General features: G+C 35.0%; 1 protein-coding gene across 1 annotated transcript in view; it reads left to right on the plus strand.

The window, feature by feature from the left end:
• LOC150099041 (glucose dehydrogenase [FAD, quinone]-like) overlaps positions 1-18,676 on the plus strand; it is a 43,889-nt gene that overhangs the window by 6,864 nt on the left and 18,349 nt on the right. The window contains exons 6-8 of the mRNA XM_090405800.1: positions 2,575-2,745; positions 13,283-13,436; positions 15,925-16,088. Coding sequence (XP_090261926.1) covers positions 2,575-2,745; positions 13,283-13,436; positions 15,925-16,088 — 489 coding nt within the window. The remainder of the gene's footprint in view (positions 1-2,574; positions 2,746-13,282; positions 13,437-15,924; positions 16,089-18,676) is intronic.

Genomic DNA, 18,676 nt, shown 5'->3' on the forward strand with positions numbered 1-18,676 from the left:
ATTTCTTAAATCTATAGGTTTGAATTCGATGTCCACAAGTACATTCATGCGTAATTTTCTGCCCACTTATGATACTTATGTATTACAGACTGAAAACATTCTTGCGTGCGGGATTACCATAAAAATGCTTATTTCAATAGGACTGTGCAATAAAATATTGCACAGTCCTAACATAACTGCTGCACTAGTGCGACGAACATTGGCGCAGTTCAAACATGAAAGAGTTTCACAGAAGGAAGGTATCAATAATATTTTCTCTTTAAAATATTCATTCTAAGGAGCTGCAGCACGACTTTCGACATATCCCTTCAGCTAGATGTCCTTAAACCTTACGATTAAATAAATTAGTTCAGTGCGGCGAGGAATATTTTTTCAGAGAATATGTTAATGAGATGTAAAAACTGTCGTTTTTCACAAATTTACACGATGAATTTTTAGCAGCAGGTGATTAATTTAGCAATTAATTTTAACAAGTTTTACTCAGGTTACATTGTTATGTACACAATGTAACCTAAGTAAAACTCTTCTTAAAAAAATAGGATTTCACATTTTTAGTTGTAAAGAAAGTCTAATTAACCTGTTATTGTTCTTTTGATGCTTTCTTATTTATGGAGATTCGCGCGTTTCTTAACATTAAAACAAATAAGAAAGGTAAACATTCCTAATTTTAAAAAATGCGAAATATTTTGATTATAAATACCCTACCACTGATCTGTTGTAACACAAAAAATCATTTTAAGAAGTACACAATATCAATGAAGAAAATCTCATACAGCTATGAGTACAATCTGTTCGTAATAAGCGATTGGGATAAAGATTCAAGTGATCATTCAATACTTTGAATAAGCTCTAAATCTCATTTATAAAATATCATCTGATTAAAGGTTTGAGAGATCTGTGTACAAAAATAAGATACACAGATATGTACATCCGGTTGATTCTGCGTAAACAGAAAGCAAACTCATGAAACACAAGGCAAGAAAGTTGCAATTATTTAATAAAATGTTGAGTTAATGAGAGTGATGACACAATGATAAATTATTTAATTGACGCCGTGAAATTCACCAAGTGAACTCTGACATAGATATCACTCACTCGAAGGATTTAGATAAGAGCCACAAGTGTATACCTTCGCTGAGTAAAGTATTATGCAAAAACAAAAATAATGCCTTTTATTTAAGTTAAGGGATATTACATCCCATATTATTTCATTGCCGAATAAGAAACTCAAAGAGTTTCATGTGCCGAATATAGAAACTATATAAAGTTCGGCGAGTCCAAGCGTAAGCAAATACCTGGACAGTGCAACACCAGGGTAACTCATAGTCCACCTGGTAGTGCAACACTGAAGCCTTTTGGCTCTTCATATAATCAATAATTAAAAATAATGCCGTTTGTAATGATAAGCAGGGTAATGGCTTTAACACATTAATTTGCAATTATATCATCCATTTTGATCGATATTGCAGGTCGATAATGACGTTTGTGTTACTGGGAAATATTTCACTGCATATAGCTTTCTTAGGACAGTTTATCCATTGCAAACTTTCTGACATTTCATAAAATTAAACCGCATTAAACCGGCGTGTAAAATGACATAATTTTTATGTCATTTTACACGCCGAGTAGGAAAAATCTGCTGTTTGAAATTAAAGTTTTGAAAATGATGAATGACATACGGAGTTACACACGCACACGCTTCTGGAGTTAAGTTCGAATTGCACTACTTAAGACTAAATGTTCCCAACGACATTGTCTAGAACTCATTTGTTCTCTTCAGTGACGAATACAATCTCTTATTTGATTTAATTTCCCATGCCATTTTATGATTTCGAGTATCGTTGTTAATGACTCCTTAAAATGTAACTGAGTTGTAAGAATTTCCTCTTTAATTTGTATATGTGTATTGCAAAACATTATGAAATTGAACTGTACGTGTGTTGTGAATTGTGAATTTGCATCTGTATGTTATGAACTTGTACGTGTGCATTACAAAAGTGAATCTGATATGATAATATCATAATGCAAATTACAAATGTCAAATTACAATTTAAGCAATTCCTTTCCACGAAAGGGAGTGTTAGCCCAGTTATGTAACCATCAGTGGATGGGCTAGCTGCAGGTTAAAAAATCCGGAAACACTGCTCTAGAGAACAAACATTACTTCGTGTCATTTTAGGCTTATAGTAAGCAGGGGGGATGCTCTCACTTTTGTAATGAAATTCATCTCCCGTCCAAAGACAACATTCATATAACACATCCACTGTGGGATAAATACCACCTATTTAAAAACTAAACTAATTTCATAGTGTATATTTTTAAAGCTGCTCATGAATTGGACCGTATTTTCAAAGGCGCGCGTACGTTGTTCTTTGTAATGATGGTGTGGTGTAGACAATATCCATATAAGCAATGCTCTGATAAAAATGACTTAAAACTACGTCTTTGAAAGAAGATGGGACTCTTAGTACTCAAGAATATTTTAAATGTTTATTCTCATTTGATTTTATAATGAATTTTATTACCTCGTACAGTATTCCAAATTCTTAGGTTTTATCTGTGTACATTTTGCAGATTCTATTCGATGATTATAAGCATGCACGCGCTGTACAGTTTGAAAGTTTCAAGATGAGACATGTAGTTTATGCGACAAAGGAGGTAATAATATCTGCAGGAGCTATAAATTCTCCTCAGCTCTTGATGTTGTCAGGTATTGGTCCAGCAAGACATTTGGAGAGTTTGGGGGTATGTTATTGTAATTTATAAGTGAAAAAAGATATTTATATTGGTAATGGATAATGTTCAAATACAGGGTGTCCCAAAATTCACGCAAGAAGTAATTTTGATAGAAAACACAGGTTTTTAATTAAAAATTGTAATTTCTTATTGATTCATAAAGTATACGACAGTGACACATTGTGGATGCTATTCCATGCATAACCCTATACTGTAGTATAGGGTTATGCATGGAATAGCATATCGGGTAAATGGCCTCCACGGCTCTGCTGGCACATACGCACTCTTTTGTCGAAATTTTCCACGACCGTTTTGCATAAATGTGGCTGAATTTCGTTGATACAGTGCTCAATTTCCTCCTTCAAGGCGTGGGTGGTCGTGGGCTTGTTGGCATAAACCTTAGACTTCAAAAAACCCCAAAGAAAAAAGTCCAAAGGCGTTAAGTCACATGATCTGGGCGGCCAATTCTGATCACTAAAACGGGAAATTACACGACTAGGAAATGACTCATCCAGTAATTGAATTGTTTCTCGGGCTGTATGGCATGTGGCACCGTCTTGTTGAAACCACATGTCGTCCACATCCATATCTTGCAATTTAGGTACAAAAACTGGATTATCATGTCGCGATAGCGAGCACCATTAACTGTTATTACCTTACCAGCCGCATTTTCGAAGAAGAATGGACCGATGATGCCTCCAGCCCAAAATCCGCACCAAACAGTGACACATTGTGGATGCATTTGTTTCTCAACAATCACTCGTGGATTTTCTGAACCTCAAATGGGACAATTTTGTCGATTAACGAAGCCATCAAGATGAAAATGAGCCTCATCGCCGAAGATGATTTTGTTCGAAAAATAAGCATCCACTTGTTGTTGTTCCATAATCCATTCAACGAACTCTCTTCGCTGTGTGTGGTCATTTTTAATAACCCTGAACTGTCAGCTGTCATGCTGTCTTTTTTTCTCATTGGCAACACTTTACCGCACAAATGGCGCTAAATTTAAATCTTGCGTGAATTTTGGGACACCCTGTATAATGTTATTGCCGAATAACTTCATAATTGCTTCAAGCTGCTTTTCTAGAATCAAATGCTGTTTACCTTACAAATTAATTTTTTTATGATTTACGTTAGCATTTGGACATAAAACATCCTTTTTATTTAGTCCATCAACGGTCTACTCGAAGATACTTTCAAATTATGTGTCCTACATATTATATTTTTAAGTTGCTCCCACCCACGAAAAGTTATTTGTAAACCTATAGTACATTTTGTACCGTGAGTGGGTGGGTGGGTGGGCTAATGCTTTTTTTTTTATTTTGATCAATTTTTGTTTATTAGTTTTGTATTTTTTAATTTAATTTTTACATAGTCCGGAAGCCCTGCTCTACAGACCAAACATAGAACGTTTTCGACCATTTCAGGACTCCAATAAGCGGGTCGGTGGTCTCACACCGGGTGATGAAATTCATCCCCACCTGAAAACAAACACAAACGCAGAATTCGGGCCGGCTGACTGATAGTTGGAAAGTGGATACTCTAATCACTTGGCTAAGCAGGCCGACCAAATATATATGCAACTTTACTTTTAAATGCAAGTGCTTTAAAATATTGTTTTGTGTGAATCCCGCTCTGGAAAATTTGCAAACCCGTGTACGCTAGGATCCGTACCATACGGGGGTGGCAGTGGGTTAGATAATATGGAAATCCTACTCCAGGAATCAAATAAGGAACTTTATTAACTCCCTTCAGGTCACCAGTAGGATCTCGCATTGGGTGATGAATTCATTCACCACTTAAAGATATTCACGAAGCACTGATGTCCACAGTGGGATTTGGACCTAGAGTATACGGATTAGACAGCGGATGGCATAACCACACTGCCAATCTATGTCTGCAATTTGTTTCTTTCAGTAATAGTTTGAAAAAAGAAGGAAATTTTATTCGTAAAGGGAGTTGCTCCTTAAACTTCCTTGGCGTTTTTCTTTTGAATTCATTTTTTATTTTATCTACAAACCACTAATTGACCTGGTTGCTCGAGTCTCTGCTCTCCACCAATAGGCCTTCGGTTCGAATACCACTACTGGTTGTTTGTGATGGTTTAGTGAATCTTACTTCCCACATCAGCGTGTTGGTCCTGGGTGAAACATCACTATCATTCTTATCTGTACTAAGGCACGATAGATTTACCACCTTTAGTTATTGGTATTCACATACAAATTCAATACAAAACTTTAATTAATTTTAATACTGAGTTTTTGAACTGTACTAGATGAAATCAGCGTGCTAATGCGATTTCTCTATCAACAATAGTTTACAATTGGCGAGCGATAACAAAAAGAAAAAAAAACTGTCCTAATTAATAAGAAGTTCTAAAGAACTTAATTTAAAGCCTGTTCGTTTTTGTATTGTATTACTAGTTATAAATTGACAGTTACCGAATTAATATTTCATAAAGTTATCCAAGATTATAAACATGAATAGCATTAAATGAATATTAACGATGAGCAGAAAAATACATTTGCGAGGTATTTTAAAGGTGTAGCGTGACGCAACATTGCGGTAAATTACTTTTCGTCCATGCCATGATTACGAAAATCCCATTTTAACATCTGTTAATTTTGATTACTTCACGCATATGACCTTCAACCTTAGGTATTTCTAAACCGAACACTGCGTTGTTTTTTCTAGCTTCCAACGTTATGGATGAAAGGAAAAAAAAAAAAAAAGAAAAGAAAAGAAAACCGGCGTTGTCCAGTCTGTGTATGCCACAACAGACGTATTAACTTTGGTCGATTAGCTAGTGTGCACTACTTTGCAACTAGAGTTGCCTCTGTCCTCTGCAGTGTTTTCGTTTCGTAGCTACTGAAAAACTTGAAACACAGGGAATTGGATTTGCGTACCCAACGAATGCTCTAGATTGCGTCTGAAATTGCACACACACAGATGAACAGTTTTTATTGTTATTGTTTTAGCTTCCATTAACTATAGGTAACAAACAGTATATTAGTGGATAAGTTTGAATTAAATTGGATTTTTATTTTTGTTTTATTATTTATACACCCTGCTCCAGATACAAATAAAAAATCAAAGGTCTGCTACCGAACGATGTAATTCAAGATGAACTACATCGCGCCCCATGTTGAAATCGTCTTCTATTATACATTGTCCTAAGACTCAGTTAACATCAAAAGAAAATTATTCTTTTCCCATTTTTGAATGACTTTTTATGATATTCCATTCAGTTTTGCAGCCTAATTAACAGCACTCTTCTTAATATCTGTCATTTAATATTCATCAGCTTCTAATCTCCATCTTTCCCTGCTTATATTCAATGCTCTTTCTCATCCTTCAAAATGAAATACTTCAATAAAATATTCATTAAACATTTTAACGTATCTGTCACCATATCATCTTCAGCCACCACAGACTTTCTTCAGTATTCATGTTTTCCATCTTCGTGGCATAGTGACAATTTTTGGCCCAATCCCTTCACATTTGGTGTCACTAATCTGTTCTAGTTTAATTCGTTCCAATTCCAAATCTTTCGTGGTCACTGCACTACTTCTGTTCGCTCTGCAGAAATTTATCTCTTGATGGGAATATTCACATTAAGCTTTCCAGCGAATTCGGAAATATTGATTCAGCGTCAATTATTGGGATATGAAATTATAATTTATATCCCCTATTTCTATAATTTGCAACATCAACCTGAAACCTTGAAAGGTTTTCAACAAGCATATTAAATACACTTTTCTCAAAAGGTTAAAATTCGAATCTTATTCTCAAGATGGCCTTTATCTTTGTTTTCCTTCAGAAAAAATTGCTGGATTTTGGTTTCTTATGTGAAAGATTTATCTGACAAACCAGACTTCTAAGTAATATGAACCTTTCCAGGTTTCCTTACGAGGGTGGTCTGAAAAGACAATGAAAAACAAATTTACGAGTACATCGTATTATTTGCAAATTACCGAAATTTTTATGCTTTTCGAAAGAGTAACGTTAATGTTCTATCACATGCTGTAGTTTATTGCAGTCCTTGCTCTTTTGGTCTTTCAAATTCGTCATTTGAATAGACCTGCAATAACAGGTGTAGATGAGCACCAGAATTACATTAGTTTCTGTGATTCAGACAAATCAGATCTAGTAAATGGTGTTACATCTTTCACGTGCAGTCCGTTGGAGAAAGATGTCTTTTAATCCGTTTATATAAATACACTGAAGTTGTAATTCATCTGCGTGATTTGAAAACGATTGTTCTCAAGTTTGTGATTTTTGAGAATTGATTTTCTAAATACATTTGGCCATTAGTTTTGTGTGCATTTCCTTAAAAATAATTTTTATTTTTTGTTTGAACTAATGATATATGTAGTTGTCCGCATATTTTTATCATTGGTACTTGTAACACGCGCTTCGTTTTCGTTCCCGCTCCTTTTACTGTAAGATATAGCCTCTGTAGAAATGCCGTTTCCGTCCATAGCTAGAAAGAGGTAAATTGAATTCTAGTTGCCGACTACAGGAACTTTTCTGAGCCATTTTTCAACCGGTTCCCGAGTTAGTCGATCTCTGGCACGGGCAAATGGGTTTTTCCTCCTGGAAACTCGTCTTTTTTGCCGATAAACTCGAGTTTACTCACTGTAAGAATAAGAGATGTCAGTAGGTTTACTTATTTATTTATTTATTTAACTGTACTCTTAACAGTGAAGGCGGTAAGTCATAACTGAAAATTATGTTATTAAAAATTTAATGTTGTTTGCTAATTACTTACGAAATTGTTCCTGTCTATTTCTCTAATTATTTCCTTAATAAAAATTTAACGGTTCGCTTTTATTGTGGGAGATCAACTTGCATAAAGCGAGGAAGGTGGCTTATTTTACAAGGTAAAATAATTAATTAATGATATCAAACGTAAGCCAACTTCTGCAATTTTTTAATAATTTTTGTTCTATTAATCTAATTATTCTGTGCTAGCTTAACTCTCATTGGCCATTTTCGTTCCAGTGTTTCTGTTAGGATACGGAATGACTTCCTCTTTCCTTCAAAATATTGTGTGAATCAGCAAACTATGGATATCATGTTGACGTATGATGGCCTGTGACATATTCATCTAGGAAATTTAAAAGACACAGCAGTTTCTCCTAACCTTAGTATTATGTTTCTTTTTGAGAACTAAATTAACAGACAACTTATGAGGAAAGATGTGAAAGACGTCAGCAGTCATTCTCATCCAAATGTTGTCTGATATGATAAGAATGCTAAGTGAGAAGCTCTTGGTGACATCTCTCCCTCGTTCCGTTGATTCGCTTTTTGTTTTCAATCTACCGGCCGAACGCATTAAAGTGATTCTTATCGGTACGGAAACATTTATTCTTTATTTCACTTTAAACTGAAGACTTTACAGCAAGAAGAAGGCAGCCACAATTTTATGAACGTTTTGGAAATTAAATAAAACTATTCCAAAAAATTTAGACTGTTACTAGAAACGTGTTGCCAACGTATAATATATATATCAGTGGCATCGCGTGCCTATTTCGGTTGGGTGTGCTGTCGTGCGGGTTATGCAACACGCGCCACAAATTTCACGTCAATTTGACCGTATGCATGGGCTTCCGCAGACAATTTTCCAGGGAAGGGGGGGGGGCAAAGCTTGGAGACAAATAATTACAAATAATTATACATTTTTATAATTATTGATTTAATTAAATAATTACATCAATAAACGTCTTTTAGCATTTTTGATGTAATTATTTGTCGATGTAAACTATTAATACATAATTTTCATTTTACATCGATTTTAATGATCTTTAATTCTTGGAATTAAAAAAAAAAGAATTCAAAATTAATACAGTTTTAGCACAATTTCAAATATAAAAAAATTGATCGGCATATTGTATTAAAAATCAACTAATTAATTGATCCCAAAATCCTAAATTAAATTATTTCAGTTTAAAAGCAAAAAATATCATAAAACTAACAAGTAAAATAATATTAAAATACTATGTAATTTAATATTCAAAATAATATTAAATTACATACACTTATCTTTTAAAAAAGCGGTTTTCTGTTTAAATTTGCTTCACTATAAATTTACAATTCACACTTCACTCAGTGACTCAATAGACACAGAGGGCAAACGACCTGGTCTCTATTCACAACAGAAACACTTGTTTTATTGCTGCAATAAAACACGTGTTCTATGGCTGCCCCGCCATGGGCCAAAACAGGCCGATCCATAATAAAATTTTAAGACAGACAAAGCGTTCCAGGGTCGAGGGTGTAAGATTACATATCTCAATCACTTTTACGATTATAATTTGCGGAATTTTTTTACTCGATCACTAGAGGAAGTGCCCTGTTTGACCCCCCCTCTGCAGACAGGGCACTGTTTGATTGCATTTTTACCAATGTATGAAAGTTTGAGAGTGCATAGCGCATCAGCGCTCATCTTAATTGCTCCAATGTAATTAAATGCAGGATAACTTTGAATACTTCGGCATAGAGTGGGGGAACAATCTGTTTGCTGTAGGATTTATTAAAAAAACAACAATGAAGGTGAATGCTATATTTGGTTGGTATATTTGAAATACTCAAAGATGAAAATATGTGAACCATCATTTATAAGACATGTGAGAATAGGAAAGAATAAGTGTGAGTAGAAAAACTTTCGTTAATGGTAAACGAATTATTAATAATTATCATTTGTGATATGTGTATCCTATAAATTGCTGGGTAGAGCGAATAGCATGATCCTATAAAGTCTAAACATGAATAAGTGAATTTATGATGGCATAATTAAAAAAAAACTTATGAAGAGAGAGAGAGAGAAAGAGAGAGAGAGAGTATTGCAAGAATAAATATGGTTTGATGGAGCAGCACATCATCTCATAAAATGTGTTGCACATGTTATGTGTATTTCTCTGCTTTGTCTATATTTCGCTCCGTTTTCCAAGAATATTATTTTGTTTACTAAGACTCGGTATACATAACATCCGATCATTATCGGAATTATCCACACTCTCAGGAATCCTACATTCATTAGTTTTTTTTATTATTATTGTTATTATTTTTAGTATCGGCAGTTCTTCTGTCTTATCAATCTCACATATGTTGGTATTTTGTTGTAGATCAACGTCTTATAATACACAGAATAGTCATTTGTATTCAGAAATATAGATATTTTTTACTGTCTGTTGTTTCCGAAGACTAGAATAAAAATGTCTGTATACTGTTAATAAACTTTGCAACCTGAACTGCACAAGCAAAAGAAAAAACAATTAGCATTTTTCTCCTAACATCCACTTCCAAATTTTCATTTCCAGAAAACAAGTGTAACAGCTGTTTGTAATACAGCCATCGCATACAGAAAGCACTCAACTCATGACAAGTGACAACATTCAATTGGATTGGTTCATACAATAACCAATCACAGCACAAAATGTTAGCTCACCCAGCCTCGCCTTCTCAGCGGTTTAAAAATACTAAAACGCTAAAAATTTGACCCACTGCGCCCTCTTTACATGTTTTCAAAGGGCTCAAAGGTGTATGCATTTTGAAAGCACACCTGGGCTATTAACGCGAATGTGACGCAATGTTTACACGCCGAAAAGTGCTTCTTCATGAAGCATAAATGCTTTATTACCCTCGTGAAGAGGACAATGAAGAATTAGTATAATGTGTTCAATTTTAGGAATCGGGGAAGTCTGCAAACAATTGGGGGAGTCTTTAACGGGAATAAATGCAAATATATAATATCGGTGATACTGATATTTGATGGATGAGCACCGCACACCTGGAATATTTGCCCCTGATATATATATACTGTATATACTGTATATATACACACGAGGTGTGTCTGTTAAATCGTGTACTCGCAGCAGTTTGTTGCGGTTGCGCCGTGAATGACCTTGAAGATTCTAGAAGCAGTTGAGATATGCATTGTTCGTTGACGCTTATAGTCTGTAGGCAGTTATAAAAGAAACGTGTGTGAAGTCGCTTTGCTGGAATAATGTCTAACGTTAAACTTTAGCAGCGCATTAATCTCAAATTCCTTGTGAAATTGAAGAAATCGCCGACCGAGTGTTTGAAACTGTTGCAGGAGGTGTACAGTGATAATGTAATGTCATGTGCGCGAATGTTTATATGGCACAAACGCGTTAAGAATACTTAAATATAAAGAGCCAATAGGCTTCATTTCGGCGATATAAACATTATTTAAATTAAGGGGATATTAAATCCCACATTGTTTTAAAACAATGGTTTCTTGGGTTTTTTTTTTGGTTTTAAAACAATGCAGGATTTAATATCCCCTTAAAATAGCGTTAAGAATAAATGTTTAAAAACTTAAACAGCAATAATAGTAAATGAAACTATTTATTAAAAAGATATATAATGTTTATTCTTATATCCTGATGTACTTTGATTTTGAAGTTGATCTGTTGATTACTCAAAACCTTAGACTTATATGCCAATAAGAAAAACTTTGTAAAAACAATAAATATATCTGGGGGAAAAAATCATCCAATTAGTATGATAAATGCAAGCTGCAATCATTTACCAACTTATTCATCAAAGAGTATACAATTAAATTTGAGCTAACGTCAGTTAGAAGAGCTAAAATCAATTCTAAACATTTTAGACAATTCAGAAAATATTGAGTCAAATGCGAGTCTTAGTGTTTATATTGATGAAGGTAAGAGTAAAGAAGAAAAAGAAGAGACGGCACTGATAGAGGATGTGTTATGTGAGTAAATACGCTTTACGGAAGAAAGAAATTGTCGATTTTTTTAAACGCCTTCTGTCAACTGATGGCATATTCCTCATTGGCACATAAATGCAGGTCTGGGTTAATTAAACAGCTGAGGCTGAGGATTGTTTCATTAGCTCGTTAAGATTAGAAATCATCTCTCTCTCTCTCTCTCTCTCTCTCTCTCTCTCTCTCTCTCTCTCTCTCTCTCTCTCTCTCTCTCTCTCTCTCTCTCTCTATTGGAAATTCACAATGTTTATACCAAGACTTATATTTTTAGCCAGTCAATATAAGGGCTATTGAGAGAATAATGAATAACTTAATCAAGATTCTATTGTAGAATATCCTTCTTACAGTATATATCAAGCAAGCAAAGCATCGCAACTTTTCGTTAAGTGATGACCATTGAATATGAGATGAATTATTTAGATTTTTTCAAAGCTTCGACGGTTTACACATAAAACAAAACAAAAAAAAAACAGCTTTGAACATATTATTGTAGAGTCACGCATACTTAATTTCACGATAGGAATTATGTGATTCGTGATGTATCACAGATGGAATTGGATCTCCTGGTGGATGGGTGAAATGATAACAAATAAAATGCTCACGCTTTCCAGTAGAATACGCAGAGGTAGAAGACAATAAAAATGAGATTCTGAACTTGTGACAAACACGTTCACTAAATATGTATTATATTTTCTAAACAGTAAAAGACTTTGTGAAATTTATGCAGAATGTTAGATATATATTAACACTACAAAAGAAGCATTTTACCGAGATCTTTCAAAACTGAAGGAAAACATGACTCCAGAGAACAAAAGGATTAGAATTATTTTTTTGTTGTTGTTGTTGTTAATTTGTGTACATCTTAGGGATTCATGCAGTAGCTCAAGAAAAGGACTGTTCGATTATTTGAATACCATCAGACTATATTAACGTTTACTAGCTGAAACCAAGAAATCGACATATGGAAATTTAAATTCCCTATATATCGAGACAGATGGCAGAAATATGAAAATATAGCAAGGACTTACTACTATTGGTTGCTAAGAAAATCAGTTGCATCAAATTTTATTATTATTGAATTAAAAATGATTTGAATAGAGCAATAACAGCATACCTTATTCAATAAGTGTTCTTTTTCTGCCTACATAAACGAGACTTCTCTAATGGAAAAGCTTCAAGAATATATTGGAACTGCAAATACAGCACGGAATGCTGAGTGATATAACACAAATTCTGAAGCACAGTGAACTCTAGGAAAAATTATAATCAGAATTTCCCATAAACATACACAGCTGGGCAACACGTCCGTACAGTCTCAGATTGCCAATGGGGATATGAATTTAATTACTTTTTGATAAGGCGGACATTTAACCCCTATTAAAAGTACATTGCAGGCGGATATGTGTACTTCCGCTAAATTTATGGAACGTTTTGTTAGCATTGTCGTTCAGCCTAACGCAAAATTTAATCGCACAATGTTGTTCAAGATTTCGCTTCTCATTTGCGTGGCGAACACATATATACACCTACTAAAAACACAATAACTCTACAGGTCATCAACCCACTGACAAGAAACTGTTACTGATGGAAAGAGCAGAAATCAATCTAACATACCACGTCATCGTCGGTTTTTTCATAATGCTGCAAATTGTCGAGATTTAAAAAAAAATCATATCATTAATTTTCTGCTAGACCTTGTATAAATGTAATGCAGAATTCACTAAGCAGCTTTGATTTCAGTATTAATTAATGCGTGTTTTTAAATTTTAATGTATTTTTATGTTTTATTAGATTCCTGTTGTTGTTAACCTTCCAGTTGGCTATAACCTACAGGATCACATATATGCTGGAGGATTATGTTTCCTTATAGATTATCCCATATCTTTTGTGGTATCAAGAGAATTAAATCTATATGAACTTGCAAGGTATAGTTTACTGAGGACAGGTAAGTGATTAGTTGCTTCCTTGAGCATTTTGCAAGCTATGCACTGTATCTAATCGCAGATAGTGCGTTATATAAGTTAAGTAAATATATAAGTAAAATGCTGTTGAAATTATTGCTTTTTTTAGATTAGCGTTCTAATGGAACCAAATTTGATCTTTTGTTGATATTCATCAATATGAAGTAATTGCAAATCAGTTCGAAATTGAGGAATTGGATATGTAAAGATAAACTTCAATATTACTTTAGTAAAATGTTGTTGTGCAAGTCACGTTTTCTTCCTAAAAACTCGGCCGCCAGAAGAAAGACCTCGGTTCCGTACTAGTCATCGACTAGAGAAACTTTATCTGAGCCTTTCTTCGACCAGTTCGCAAATTGGTCGATCTCTGGCAAGAGCAAGAGTATTTTTTCTCCCGGAAACTCGGGTTTGTCGTCCCGTAAATTCAAGAAATCGACCGTAGACCACATACTAATTTTGACAATAACAAATCGGGTTAAAGTTAGGGGCCACGGGATGGCAGCACTTGTTTACCAGTCTCTTCACTGGTTACTGATTTAAATTAATGATAGTCTCGGACAGCTATGATTGGCTATAGTGGGAGATTGAACTGCCCACTTAGTCTCCCAAAGTCAGATAGGGCTAAAAGAGTCCTGTGAGGATATAAAAGCTATTAGCTGATGTTTTTTTTTTATTTATTATTTTGCAATGAGAATGTATTACATTTCCATAGTAGTTAGAGATTTAAAATGTTACAAATAGATTTTAACCTAGGATACATTTTTCGTAACATCGCAACACATTCTAAGCGGTTTCAGAAATGTTAATTTCTAATGATTAAAATAAATGTTACTAATTTAAATAAGCATCTTATTTAAGATAATGAAGAAGAGAATTTGATTATATCGTCGAGTAATCTTTGAAGTGATGCACCGCTAAATTTCGCAAGGTTAATTCAGATAATCAGCTTCAGATTCCAATTTTTTACTCATTACAATAAATATCAGAATATCTTCAGCTTAATTTGAACTAGAGCACAGTTAAAGCATCAAGCATGGTGTGTGTGTGTGTGTGTGTGTGTGTGTGTGTGTGTGTGTGTGTGTGTGTGTGTGTGTGTGTGTGTGTGTGTGTGTGTGTGTGTGTGTGTGTGTCCAGGACCTCATTTGATTGCTTTCTAAGCATGCAAATGAGGTCCTGGACTGTTGTGGGGCGGACGTCCCTTCACCTCACCTGAAGCTCCACATCATCTGGCAGACGGTTGAGATCAGGGATCTGTGGAAACCAGTAAAGTGTGGTGACGGTCATGTTCACAAACTATGTAGTTACAGCTGCAACGTTATGACAAGGTGCATTGTCTTGATGAAAGAGACAATGGTTAGTATGGTAGAAACGCCAGAAAGCAGGAAGCATCGCATTGTCGAGAATGTTCAAAAACCTCTCAGTTGAATGTTCGTAGCACAACAACTAAGGTCCGAGGTCAATCGAAGGTAAACAAACCATACCATCATACTGATACCTCCGAATTTCTTTGTTCGAGTAACGCGCTCTGGTAAGAGACGTTCACCGCGCATCCGCCACACCCAACCATCTGCTCGGTAGAGGATGTAATGTGTTTCGTCGCTCCATAACACGGCCTTCCAAGCATCCATGCCCCCACTGCATCTACTTTTTGCACATTACCCAAACCAATATGCAACTGAAGCGACGCTGCATCTTCGTTCGGTTAATGTGGGCCTTGCATGTTGCTGTCCTACCATGGAAACCCATGATGCGAGCTTCGATTCTCAATGTTTAGCGGTGCAGGTTCAGATAATCGTTCCTGTCGATGCTGAAACTCCGCATTCGACATGTAGGCCGACGAATGGAGGTTTTTACTTATTATCCTTCGTAGTATTATCCAACCACACATATCGAAAGTGACCCTACGGTCACTTTCGATATGTGTGGTTGGTAGTTTACTGTGGGTAGCACTAGCAGCTAATCCCTTTGCTTCCATTTCAGTATTCAATGTTTCAACAATTTGCCAAACCGATATTATTTACTTCTACAAAAATTATTTACTTCTACTGTAAATCCTTCAGTTGAATATGAGAAAATGATTAATGTGGGAAAAATGATATGATAGAGTACTTGGCCACAAAAACCTTGTATTCAAACTCCAGACCAAAAAGACAAGCACTTTCCGAACTATTGAATTCCGAGACTATATTTCATAATATGTTTGTTTAGACTCCTAAATAGCAAACGCTACAGCCTTGATATAGTTCCTTCTGTTAGTCCCTTCAAAAAGTCAGATGGCTTCGAAAAAGGAATTCTGCTCTTTTATACATGCTTACTTTTTACATGAGGTCTGTAGCCCTATAGAAGAAGCATTTGTATCCACGGGACTTAAGACAATGATGATCATTTTGAAATAAAATTAAGGTCTTTAAGACATAGGAAGATTACATTTATAATTCCAATTTTATCTTCAAACGTTTATTTTATTTATAGGTTCATTAACAAGCGCTGGAGGTGTAGAAGGACTTGGTTTTATCAAGACAAAGTATGCTAATTACTCAGATGATTTCCCGGATATTCAAATTCACTTTGTATCTGGCAGCATACTGACAGACGGTGGCCAGTCGTTTCGACGAATCATGGGCTTTTCGGATGAGGTACATAACCCTCTATTCTGTGGTGGGATATTTAAAGCTCAAATTGCTATTTCAATATCATATGTAATTTAAGATATTGCTTTGAACTGCTTTGAATTCTATACTTTGTAATTATATACATTTCTCTTCAAAGCGAAATACACCAGAATGTAGATGTTATTTGCATGTTTATTCTTCAGTTACTCGGATTCTCTTACATCAGCTAACACCAAATGGAGCATATAAAGAACAGCTTTTTGTGATTGAATAAAACTGTTATTATAAAAAAAAGGAGGAGCAAGGCAGTTGAGTGGTGAACGCTTTTTTCTATAGATGGGTTTTCACCATAAGACAATCACAAGGACTATGTCGCGTTTTTTCCATACTTCAATGCCTTGAGATCGATTAAATCTAGATGCCTCACGGAGAAGACGAATTTTTCTTCATCAGACAAAACAAGCAGACCGGACTTAAAGCACTAGCGGTTAACGTACTTAATATAGCTTTAGCCTTAATTGATTCGACGGTAACTACAACCAAACTCAACCCGACAGTACGACAGTGTCGTATATCACACGGCAGCTATAGTTCGCCCACCGATTAGAGGTCCCTCGACACTTCTGCGCATGTCAGAAAAAGGAGAATCCATTCCGATAATAGAGCAGGTCGGAAAATATAGCTTTTCTTTTACGAACATTGTAGTTTTTAAAGTGTAACTATTTTTCTTATATAACAGTTGGAAAAATGTATGTAGAGTACTAACAAAATTAAAAAATGTATAGCATAAAACAAAGATTTAACTAAGTTTATTTTTAAGAAAGTTTTCTATAAAATAAAAATAGTTATATAAAAAAACAGAAATTTTTTCAAATGAACTTAGATATGCTAAACTTACAGTTGTGAGAACTGAGACACTTTAATGTCCTAAACCGATTAATTATTTATGACTTATTGTGACTCTTTTAACAAACCCATGCAAAAAAGGTTGGAAAAAAATACCATTATCAAATCCTTTTAATCTTCATAGTCATCTGAATCGGTGTCCGAATCGCCATCACTTGCACTTAAACTGATCACCAAAGGTTCGCATAATTCTTCGATAATTCCGTCTCTGTCCCAATACATATTTTCAAATGAGGTGACATGAAAGCAATATTTTCAAACGCCTGTTCTGAAAGCTTAAAAAGTTTCGACATGTCAATATCTCCAGTTACGTTGCGATGGCGAATGAAACATTTCACTTCTACCCAAACATACTCAATAGCATTAATATCGCAATGATATGGTGGTAGCCTCAAAGCTAGAAATCCATACTCTTTAAGCATCGTGTCGAATTTAAATAGTTTAGTTGTGGGCGAGTTTCTTTTGACCAAATTAAGCAATTCAATTTTTCGCATATCTGGGAAATGCGAAATGTTATTTGGAGAGAGCCAATCCATAAGAACCTGCTTCTTATTAGACCGATTTGGAACTTTGTTTGATCGAATAGAGTGATAGCGTTATCAATTATAACAGCATTTTTAGGAAGGTTTGGAATCAGTTTTTCTTCTGCCCACTTTTCGAAGATCGTAGAATTCATTTGCCAATGGTAATTGGCTTTGTATAGTAAGTTTGAATTCGGTAAAAAAAAAAACATTTCTCCACCGTACACAAAATTATTATGCGCCGCGAAGCATTTCCGGTTTGTAGCACTCCACATTCTTCTTTAGACTGCCAACATTTTCCATAAGTTAAATTACTATCAATCCAAGTTTCATCTAGATACACAATCGGTCTTTTCTCCTCCCTGAAACGTCTTATTGCTCTCAAATACTGCGTTCTAGATAAAACAATGTCACTTCGCTCCATGATAAGTTTCCTTTTATTCTGGAGTTTTTAAAACAAAATCCGATTTCATGAAGTATTTTCCTTAAAGTTTCTCTTTTCCAAGGAAAATTAATTTTTTCTTTAAGCACAGGAATCAATTTCGGAATAGTTGGCACTCTTTTCTCGAATTCGTAAAATTCGTGAATAGTTCTTATAACGTCTACATCAAAATCATTCAAAGCTACGGTTTAGATGGTTTTCTTTACTCTGGCGCTTTTTTTTAAGAGATTTAAATTTTGGCTTACCTTCACCTTTTGATTCCCTACGAATTCTTTTAACAGTCGACCCCGATACGCCCGCAATTGCACTTGCACGTTTTATGACTTGAGAAAGGGGAACAAGGAGACGATTCTTTTTCGCAGAATGTCAGCACATTATTCAATATTCTTTTGCAAGAGCTACTGAAACGTTTAACAACAGAACTTGTTGATTGTACTGGATCCATCATACAAATTAATAATAAAAAAATAATGCAAAAATGCGACAACAAAAATCAAGCTAGTACAGCGACAGACAAGAAAGCACGTGATTTCGCATGTTGGCGACCAATTCGTACATCCTTCATTTCTTTCTCCCCTTCAGCATGAATCGACTATTCTTGGCAAAATGCCAAGGAGAGATCTACAAACGGTGGGCGAACTATAATTCCACCTCTTTCACAAAGTGAAAAAAAATTGAACTGCAAATAGATCTTCTCGTTTCATGCGAAAGACAGCCTCCAGAGCATATTAGTGAGGAACGAG

The sequence above is a fragment of the Typopeltis vanoorti genome, chromosome 15 (genome assembly GCF_054136105.1).
Source record: "Typopeltis vanoorti isolate ZY-2024b chromosome 15, IOZ_Tvanoo_1.0, whole genome shotgun sequence".
NCBI lineage: Eukaryota > Metazoa > Arthropoda > Arachnida > Uropygi > Thelyphonidae > Typopeltis > Typopeltis vanoorti.